Source organism: Desmodus rotundus, chromosome 7 (genome assembly GCF_022682495.2).
Source record: "Desmodus rotundus isolate HL8 chromosome 7, HLdesRot8A.1, whole genome shotgun sequence".
NCBI classification, from domain to species: Eukaryota; Metazoa; Chordata; class Mammalia; order Chiroptera; family Phyllostomidae; genus Desmodus; species Desmodus rotundus.
This window is the reverse complement of record NC_071393.1, coordinates 21,026,068-21,035,639: the sequence shown is the minus strand read 5'-3', so window position 1 is coordinate 21,035,639 and position 9,572 is coordinate 21,026,068. Positions and strand designations below refer to the sequence as shown.

General features: G+C 41.7%; 1 protein-coding gene across 2 annotated transcripts; it reads right to left on the bottom strand.

Annotated features, from left to right (window-relative positions):
• Positions 1 to 239: 239 nt before the first annotated feature.
• Positions 240 to 5,853, bottom strand: LOC112301891 (olfactory receptor 8A1). Of its 2 annotated transcripts, none has more exons than XM_053929118.1 (2): positions 5,745 to 5,853; positions 240 to 3,012 (listed from the first exon to the last, which is right to left on the bottom strand). In XM_053929118.1, exon 2 carries the CDS (start codon positions 2,991 to 2,993, stop codon positions 2,064 to 2,066), a length of 930 nt encoding a protein of 309 aa, XP_053785093.1. In that variant the 5' UTR covers positions 2,994 to 3,012; positions 5,745 to 5,853; the 3' UTR covers positions 240 to 2,063. The 2 variants fall into 2 exon arrangements, with proteins under 2 accessions (XP_053785093.1, XP_053785092.1); XM_053929117.1 differs by lacking the exon at positions 5,745 to 5,853 and adding an exon at positions 3,343 to 3,410.
• Positions 5,854 to 9,572: the final 3,719 nt, after the last annotated feature.

The following is a 9,572-nucleotide window of genomic DNA, read 5'->3' as shown; positions in this document are numbered from 1 at the left end:
CCAGGATGTGGTGGGATTTTTCAGTTCTAAAAGCAGATTGAGTTAGTCAGTCTAGTAAGTGTTCCTTAGTCATCTTGAAGAAGTTTCTCATGAATGGGAAGAGTCTAGGGCAGATGGTAAAAGGTGCGAGTCTGGGAAAATAGGAGTTCTTTCTAGAATGTATACAGCCATGTAATATGAAACAGAGACATTTATTGAAGAAGAAGATACAAGAAACATTGTACATGGGACAATGACACCTCAGTCCCCTTCAAAGTAGGCTCCTTGGGACCTCACACAGTTCTCTCAATCGCCATCAGCTGCCCTGTGATATTTTCCTGAACCTCACCCATGGCCTGAAATCTCTTCCCTTTCAAAGGTGATTTTACTTTTGGGAAAAGACAGAAGTTGCAAGGTGCCAAATCTGGGCTGTAGAGGGGCTGAGTCATCTGGCTGACTTGATGTTTCTCCAAAGAACTCTGCACAGTGAGCTGCATCAGTGGATGTGCTGTGATAAAGCTGCCAGTCACCAGTTGCCCATAGCTGCAGCCTTCTGACTTATGGGAATAGTATCCACAAAAGAATGTTCAAGCTTAATGCAAACTTTGATGCAGACTCGTTGATCTTCTTGTTCAGTCATTTTGAATGCAATGGCCACACACTACATACACATACTCACTCAATCGCATCTACAGCCCCCACCAACTAGCACAGTAATCGCACCATAGTTCACACATGTGCATTCGAGTCTAATTGCCTTGGCTGCCAGGTTACATCCATGTCTCACAAATCATTCTCATTTTATTCACAATGGTTAGCTTTTCTGGACAGACCTTTTGTCTTCAGTATGCATTTGAAACTAGAAGAACATAATTACGCAGACTTAATTGGGTGTTGAAAGGGAGTATTAGCCTAGAGCAAAGGGCATAATGATTGAGAGTCAGTAGTGTGGCCTGTAGAGTCACTCAGGCTTCAGTGTAAATCCCAGTGTCTTTGTTTGCCAGCTCTGTGACCTTGAGCAAGTGACCAAACCCAGTTTCCACATCTGCAAAGTGGGATAACACTAATACGTCTCTATTGTGAAATATAATGAAAATAATACATATAAAGCATCGAGAAGAGTTGTAGACTCATAATAAGAACCCAAAACCATGTTAACAGCTAGTATTACAGTTACTATGAAAATTACATAAAGAGATCAGGTAGAAATTCTTGTGCAGGAATAACTGGAAAGGAGAGTAAGAGTTGAGATGAGAAAGGGACTGTGTATCAGGTCTTGGTGGCTTTCAAATGCACCTCTCTTTGCTTTGCTTACTCCTAAATGTGAGAGAGAGAGGGAGAGGAAGAGAGAGGGAGAATTGGGTTGGGTAATATATTAAAACAATGAGGACTCTCAGTATCACTGCAAAAATCTCAGGATAGAGAAGATGGATCCCAAATGAGAGAAACCGTGAACTTGAAATCAGCTGACTTCCATAATTTTTTCATCCACTCATTTACACAATGGAATTTTACACAGCAGAGAGAGACAAGGAGCTTATACCCTTTGCAATGGCATGGATGGAACTGGAGAGCATTATGCTAAGTAAAATAAGCCAGGTGGTGGGGGACAAATACCATATGATCTCTCTCACCTTTAACTGGATCATAATCAACAAAAGAAAAAAGCAAACAAAATATAAACAGAGACATTGAAATTAAGAACATTGTAACAGTAGCCACAGGGGAGTGGGGAGGGGCAGAAGGGTGTATAGCAGCTAGTATAAAGGACAGAAAGACAAAATCAATGGGTAGGGTAGAGATGGGGGAGGGAGTTGGGACTGGCTGGGGTGGGGTGGAGGGAATGTGAGAAAATGCAGACAATTATAACTGAATAAAAATAAATTAATTTTAAAAATCAGCTGGCTTCAAGAAGCAGTGAGAGTAGTGAGATGGGAGGAGGGAAGAGGGAAGAAGCAAAGGAGGTGCGCACCCAACCTTGCAGAAAAGTGATTGTTCCCAATGGAAGCTGAGCATTCAGAGGGCTTCTTGTGGGTATTTATAGCAATGACTTTTCAAATTAAGGAAGAATAATAGCTTGTGCATCAAACCCTTTTTCTCCTCAGTGTTTTCTGGATGGCAGCCTTTACCTCCTTGTTCCTCAAACTGTAGATGAGGGGGTTCAGCATGGGGATTACTGTGGTGTAGAAGACAGAGGCCACGTTCTCCTGGGCCAGGGAACTGGCTGTGGAGGGTTTTAAGTACATGAATGCAGTAGATCCATAGAACATCCCCACAGCCACAAGGTGGGAGCTGCAGGTGCTGAAGGCTTTGGACCTTCCTTCTGCAGTGCTGATGCGGAGGATGCTGTACATGATGAAGGCGTAGGAAACCAGGACTGTTAAGCAGGTGAATATGATGTTGAATCCAGACACAAAGAACACTGTCACCTCAACATCATAGGTGCTAGAGCAGGAGAGCTTCATGAGGGGAAGGATGTCACAAAAGTAATGAGTGATGAGGACCTCACAATAGGGCAGTTGAATCATGAGGCCAGTCAATATTGTTGAGCCAACAAGCCCCATGATGTAAACCACAGTCACCAGCAGGGAGCAGGCCTGATGAGACATGATAATGTTGTAAAGCAAAGGCCTGCAGATGGCAACATAGCGGTCATAGGCCATCACTGAGAGGATGTAACACTCAGCAATGACAAACACCAGGAAGAAGTAGAGCTGTGACATGCACCCTGCATAGGAGATGACGTTTTTTTCTGACAAGAAGTTTTCCAGCATTTTCGGGGTGATGACAGAAGAGTAGCAGAGATCCACAAGTGACAGGTTGCTGAGGAAGAAGTACATGGGGGTGTGAAGCAGAGCATTCAGACCAATCAGTGTCATCATGCCCAGGTTCCCTATCATGGTGACCATGTAGATGCCAAGGAAGAGGAGAAAGAGGGGGAGCCGGAGCTCTGATCGCCTTGTTAATCCCCCAAGAATGAAGTCCACCAGTGTAGAGTGATTTTCTGCAGCCATTCTCCTTTGTTTGGGAGCCCTGGGAGGGGAAGACAGAACTCTGTGAGAGGATGCATCTGGGACTGCTTGGTGAGGCTCGTTTTGTGCATTTGGGAACAGGTGAATGATTCTGGGTTCTTCCCTGATGCATCCTTCCCTCCCCCTGCTGTCTCTGAGAGAAAGACTAGACCCTGGGTGTTTCAAATTCAAGGAGATGAGGGGAAAAGGGGCCAAGATCTGGATCTCTTCGCACTGGCATGTTTCTCAAATATCCTAGAGCTATTGTGCTTAAGGTTTGTCCCCAGACCAGCTGCATCAGCATCCCCTGTACAGTAGTGAGGCAGACTCTCAGGCCTCACCCCAGACCTACCAAGTCAGAAACTCTGGGGATGGGGCACCCCAATCTGGGCTCACCATTCTTTCCAGGAATACCAATTCAGGCTAAAGTTGGAGACCTTCTTCCCTGTAGGAAATAAGCAGTATATATTTCATATTTTGTAGCTGGAGATGTACTTTGCTTAACAGATGAAATTTAGCTGTAATCTATGCAATTCCCCCACATTAACTGCAGATGACTGTGTGAACAGCCATCTCAAATTGATGCAGTGTCAGGACGATGTTGTTGTTAAATCTGTATCACTGAGTACAAATCAATGTTTGTATCTGAAAGAGGAAGAAATTAGTGATATCAATTCCAAAAGTGGATGTAAAGCTAATATTGGTCAATGCCCATTCAGAAAATCTTCTCAGGCTCTCATCTGCTATAAAAATGTGAGTCATTAGGTTGTTAGAATTGTTTGTTTGGTTTTCAGTGAACTTGAGGGCAAGGGCAGTGGTTTGAACCATCGACTGTGTTATCACTACCTGGTGCATTTCAAAGTAAGGAATGATGTGTGGGTTCCACCAACAGAGGTTGATTTCATTGATCTGTGTTGTACCTGGGCCTAGGTACATAGTATACTCCAGATTAAGTGCCCAACAGCCATTATTACTATCATTACTATTATTATTTTCATTATTTTCAGACCACAATATTAAATGAACCATGGCCCCATTATCCACCTACTGGCATAGTACTCAAATTAGAGACATGAACCTAGGCAGCATGGATCTTCATTGCTGGTTATGATACCTTTAGGCAAAGCGTGTCTGAGATAAATTTCCTAAGATTAAAACCATCAACCCTCAGCATTTTAATGCTTCCTTATGTAATTACTAAGTTTTCTATAGTGCCCTTCAAAGGCCCATGAATTAACCCCTCCTACAATTGTTGGGTGTGAGGAGAAACGTGTTTACAGTAGGATTTTTACTCCCTTTTTGATGTCGAGGAAACTGAAGTGCCAGACTCGAAATGACTGGGACGTGGGACTCAGACTGCTTGCTTGGTGTTTGGCTTCTCCCCTTGGCCACCGTGCGCAGCCTTGTGTACCTGCACTCCTCCAGCTCTAACAAATGCCTTTCAGCGTGCTTTCCACCTGATGTCTTAGGTTCTGCATGGCGTAGGAAATAAGGGTGATCTCTGTTATTCTCTCCACTCTCTAGGAAACTGAAGCTCTAGAATTAAATGCACTATCCTGTCATGCAGTGAGCTAGAGGCAGAAGTTGGCTGCAAACTGAGAACTTCTGACTACCAGTTTATTTATTCCTATTAAGCTCTGTTGTTTTGCTGTACAGTCTCTTCGTGTAGAAATTTATTATCATTCCCTAAACTTAAGTTACTGAATTTTAGAGGCAGAGGAAAGAGTTTATTGCCAGTTTTAGGTACATTATAGAAAATTTCTAAGGCAGTATATGTGCATCGTTGAAAATGAGACATACAAATAAGGCAAATAAATAGATAAATAATACAGAGAAGAAAAACATATAAAAAGAAAAAAGAAAACTGAAAAATAAAAAGTTACAAAGAAGAAGAAGAAATACAAATAAGCAAAAACAAAGCACCATTTTCCTGGTCTGTGGAGACCAACACTGGCAATGACCACCCTTCTACATTTTTCAATGCATGTATGTATTTACATGTGTATAAGTTTATATTTATTTAAAAATATTTTAACATGTTTTTTAATGTAGCAATTTAAAATCCTTTCTGTTATTTGGGTCTGATGATAATAAATTTCCCACTAATTTTATTTCTTTTACTTAGGTGTAAGTTTCTTTAAGTCCTTAGGATGTGGTTAAAGAAAAGAAAATCTTCATTGTATCGTGACCTTTATTTGTTAACTTATTGGTATCAGGGTATTTATGAGGCATTAAACTTTGTAATGACTACTACCAGAGATAGCTTGGAGTTTTGACTATTATTTCCATTTATTACGAAGGAAACAATAAATTTCCCCTAGGTAACAGTAGATTAAAAATTCTAACTTACCCTCTTCTACCCAATTTCCGCCTGTAAGACAACCAGAAAGACAGAAAATCTGCCTCAATTATACCATTACCAGAATTCAGAGTGCTTTAGAAAGCAGTGCAGAGTCGGTACCATTCCCCCAGCACAGTGCAAATGGGAAAATCCCAGATAGCGTTGATTTAATTTTCACTCCCACAGTCATCTAATGACATAAATAGGGAGACATGCCCCCCACATGGGTTATAAATTATTATCTCTAGTTTCACCAGACCATCAGAGGCTCGTGACTAAGTTGAGATCACAACGCATGAACTGAAAACACTTGGAGATGAAGGTGAACATATGGGTGGAGAGATCCTGCATTAAGAACAGGAGTTCGTGAAAGAAATATTGTTTTCATAAAATTGCTTGAAATCTGTAAGTACCTGTGCTGAGGCAAAATGGGCAGTCTCCTGGAAATTTCAGAGGATGTCCTTGGTTTCAGCAATCAGGAAGTAAATATCAGGAAATGAGAGATCATAGATTTATTTCTATTCTACATTTACTCAAAGGGGCTGTCACAGCCCTAAAAAAGGGGGTCAGTGAGACTGGGAGACCAGGGTGTCTTTTTATATGTGTATGGGCAGAAGCTCTCATGGGATGAAGTCACTGCAGAGACTGGAGCCCTAACTGCAGGATCAATTAAAGTGTTGGTTCACACCTCTGCTGTGAATCAAATTTTGTCTCCCAGGTGTGGGAATTTTCCTTTCATTGAGAGTCATCTTGCAGGTTGCAAAACTTAGAATCTAATGCCAACATGCAGATATTTCATGAAGAACAACCCAATCATCCCCATCATCACCCTCACCATCATCACTATCACCACCATCATGATCATCACCACCATCACCACCCAAACCACATCAGTCATCACCATCAACCTCATCACCAGTGACTGCCATGTGCTTATTCATCATTAGGCATAGTCAGCTTGGTTTAACATGTTAATTTTAATGGGTTTTAAGCTAATTCAAATATTTTACTAGTGCCAACCATGCAATTATAGTAAAGGGATGTGCATTCAAAGGTACATTAACTTGTGAGCCTGCCGCTATACCTGCAAACTGACAGAATGGAATAGCAGGAGGTTGAGGGGCATGAGAAAATAGACTTATAAGAACTCTTTATACACTTATTCTCATTCATATGTGAGATATGTTCATAACGAAATGTACTTTTCAAGAATACATTCTGTATTATATTATGCAGAAAGTTTTGCAAAGGAAAATTTTCTTAAGCTATTTTGAGATAATTTGCAGATTCACATGCAGTTGTAAGAAATAATATACAGAGACCCTTTGTGTCATTTATACGGTTTCCCCCGGTGATAACATTTTGCAAAATTATATGACGACATCACACTCAGGAGAGTACATGTTGCCCAATACAAGTCACTGATCTTACTCAGATTTCCCCAGTTTTGCCAATACTCATTTGTACTTGTACACACACGTTTAGTTTGATGTAATTTTATCTCATGCATGGGTTCATGTATCCACCACACAGTACAAATAAAAGCACATCATTTTTCATTTTCTAATACTGAAAATTATATTTTGGTTTCTTATTATCCTGCAAGGTGACTAGTTATTCTTCTTTAGCAACTTGGTACTCTAATTTATATATTCATTCATTTATTTTTGGAGAGAAGAAGGGAAGGAGAAAGAGGTTGACAAAGAGGTAGAGAAACGTCCATATCTGCTTGCCTCTCCCAACCAGGGACCTGGCCCATGACCCAGACATGTGCCCTTTAGTTTCCAGGCCAGTGCTCAATCCATTGAGCCACACCAGCCAGGGCTAGAAAAAGAAGAGGATTGAAACTATGAACAATAACATGGCAACAAATACATATCTATCAACAACTGAATCTAAAAAACAAAGTAAGCAAAGAAGGAGAACAGAGACAGAATCAAGTATCCATGTATCCATTCTGGCAGTGAGCATTTTGATGGTTGCCAGATGGGAAGGGGGTGTGGGGCAATGGGTGAAGAGGTGAGGGCATTGAGAAGGACAAATAGGTACTTACAGAATAGCCATGAGGATGCAAAGTGTGGTATAGGAAATGGAGAAGGCAAAGAACTTACACAAATGACCCATGGCCATGAACAATGGTGTGGGGACTTCCTCACTTGGAGGGGGTTGGTGGGTGGAGAGGCACAAAGAGGAAAAAATTGGAAAAATTGTAATGCCATAATCAGTAGAATATGATAAAAGGAAGAAAAGCAGAGACCGAGACAGAGACTACCCCCAGTGTCCTTTACTGAACAAAAATCTGAATTTTAATGTTATCAAATTCACTAACTTATTTCGCTTTTGGGTTTCCCTTTCTTAATAACAAAGATATTTTCTTACATTTTCTTCTAATAGAGGAGATCTATAGTGGTGAGGACTCAGGTCCTGCTGGAAGGAGGTCAGTAAGAAAAGGGCAGAATAGCCACTTGGCAATAACAGCTCTCTCAATATCCCTTCCACACTCCTTGTAGTCGGATCTAAAGGCTAAAATTACATATCCCAGTTTCCCTTGTAGCTGGAGCCCTGGATGTGAATCAGTTTCCAGTATCTACATGCACTTGTGTGAGATTGGGAAGATGGGTGTGAAGTGGTCCTCACACTCCAGTACATATCAGAATCATTGGAGGTCTCCACCCGGTAATTTTGCAGGTGTAGTGCAGGGTCCCCAGATATTCATTGCCAGCAAGTTTGCATGTGATACTCAAACTAGGGTGCAGTTGTTACTCAGCAGATTTGTTAGTGTGCCAGGCGTTTTTCGTGTTGGCAGGGGTCACAGTGGCAGCAGTACCTTCCAGACCTCTGAGTCATGTCTATTGTGGAGTCAGTTAGGGGCCCCTCACCCCTTCTTCAGTCATTCAAAGAACTGTAAGCAAGTTATTCCTTGTATGCAATCTCCTTCTGCTTGAGAAAACTAGTTATTTCTCTTTCTCGTGAAAAAACACTGATTGATACAATATTATACCAAAATAGCTAGAAATGACAAGACGATGTCCACGAATGCTTTACACTATATCAGGCTGCTAATTTTGAAACAAGCATCCTTGATGTCATTATAAATAGGGGAGAAAGCTTGTCCCATGGCCACGGATTTTACTGAGTGAGCTTGGCAGTAGATCTGTCAGTTATTTGATCATGGGAAGGGATTCTACATCATGTGTAATATAGGATGAACAAGCAGCCTGGTCTATTTGAGATGCAGCATTTCCCCGGATGTGGTGGGACTTCTCAGTTCTAAAAGCAGATTGAGTTGGTCAGTCCAGTGTAAGTGTTCCTTAGTCATCTTGAAGAAGTTTCTCATGAATGGGAAGAGTCTAGGGCAGATGGTAAAATGTGGGAGTCTGGGAAAATAGGAGGTCTTTCCAGAATGTATACAGCCATGTAATATGAAACACAGACATTAATTGAACAAGAAAGAAGATACAAGAAACATTGCACATGGGACAATGACACCTCAGTCCCCTTCAAAGTAGGCACCTTGGGACCGCACACAGTTCTCTCCCAATCGCCATGAACTGCCATGTGATAGTTTCCTAGATCTCACCCATGGCCTGAAATCTCATCCCTTTCAAAGGTGATTTTACTTTTGGGAAAAGACAGAAGTTCCAAGGTGCCAGATCTGGGCTGTAGAGGGGCTGAGTCATCTGGCTGACTTGATGTTTCTCCAAAGAACTCTGCACAGTGAGCTGCATCAGTGGATGTGTTGTGATAAAGCTGCCAGTCACCAGTTGCCCATAGCTGCATCCTTCTGACTTACGGGAATAGTATCCACAGAAGAATGTTCAAGCTTAATGCAAACTTTGATGCAGACTCGTTGATCTTCTTGTTCAGTCATTCGAATGCAAGGGCCACACACTACATACACATACTCACTCAATCGCATCTACAGCCCCTACCAACTAGCACTGTGAAGGCACCATAGTTCATGCATGCATGTTCACGTCCAATCGCCCTGGCTGCCAGGTTACATCCATGTGTCACCAATCATTCTCGTTTTATTCACAATGTTTGGGCTGTTGCCAGACAGACCTTTTGTTTTCAGGAGGTGTATGAAACTAGAAGAACATAATTAGGCAGACTTAATTGGATGTTGAAAGGGAGTATTAGCCTCGAGCAAAGAGGATAATGAATGAGAGCCAGTAGTGTGACCTGTAGAGTCACTCAGGCTTCAGTGTAAACCCCAGTGTCTTTGTTTGCCAGCTCTG

Coding starts and splice junctions, on each gene's coding strand:
- LOC112301891 (XM_053929117.1), bottom strand. CDS start 3,389: ATGGTGAGCCCAGATTGGGGTGCCCCATCCCCAGAGTTTCTGACTTG. Junction 3,013..3,342: donor TCCCCAGAGTTTCTGACTTG/GTAGGTCTGGGG, acceptor TTCCCCTCCCAG/GGCTCCCAAACAAAGGAGAA.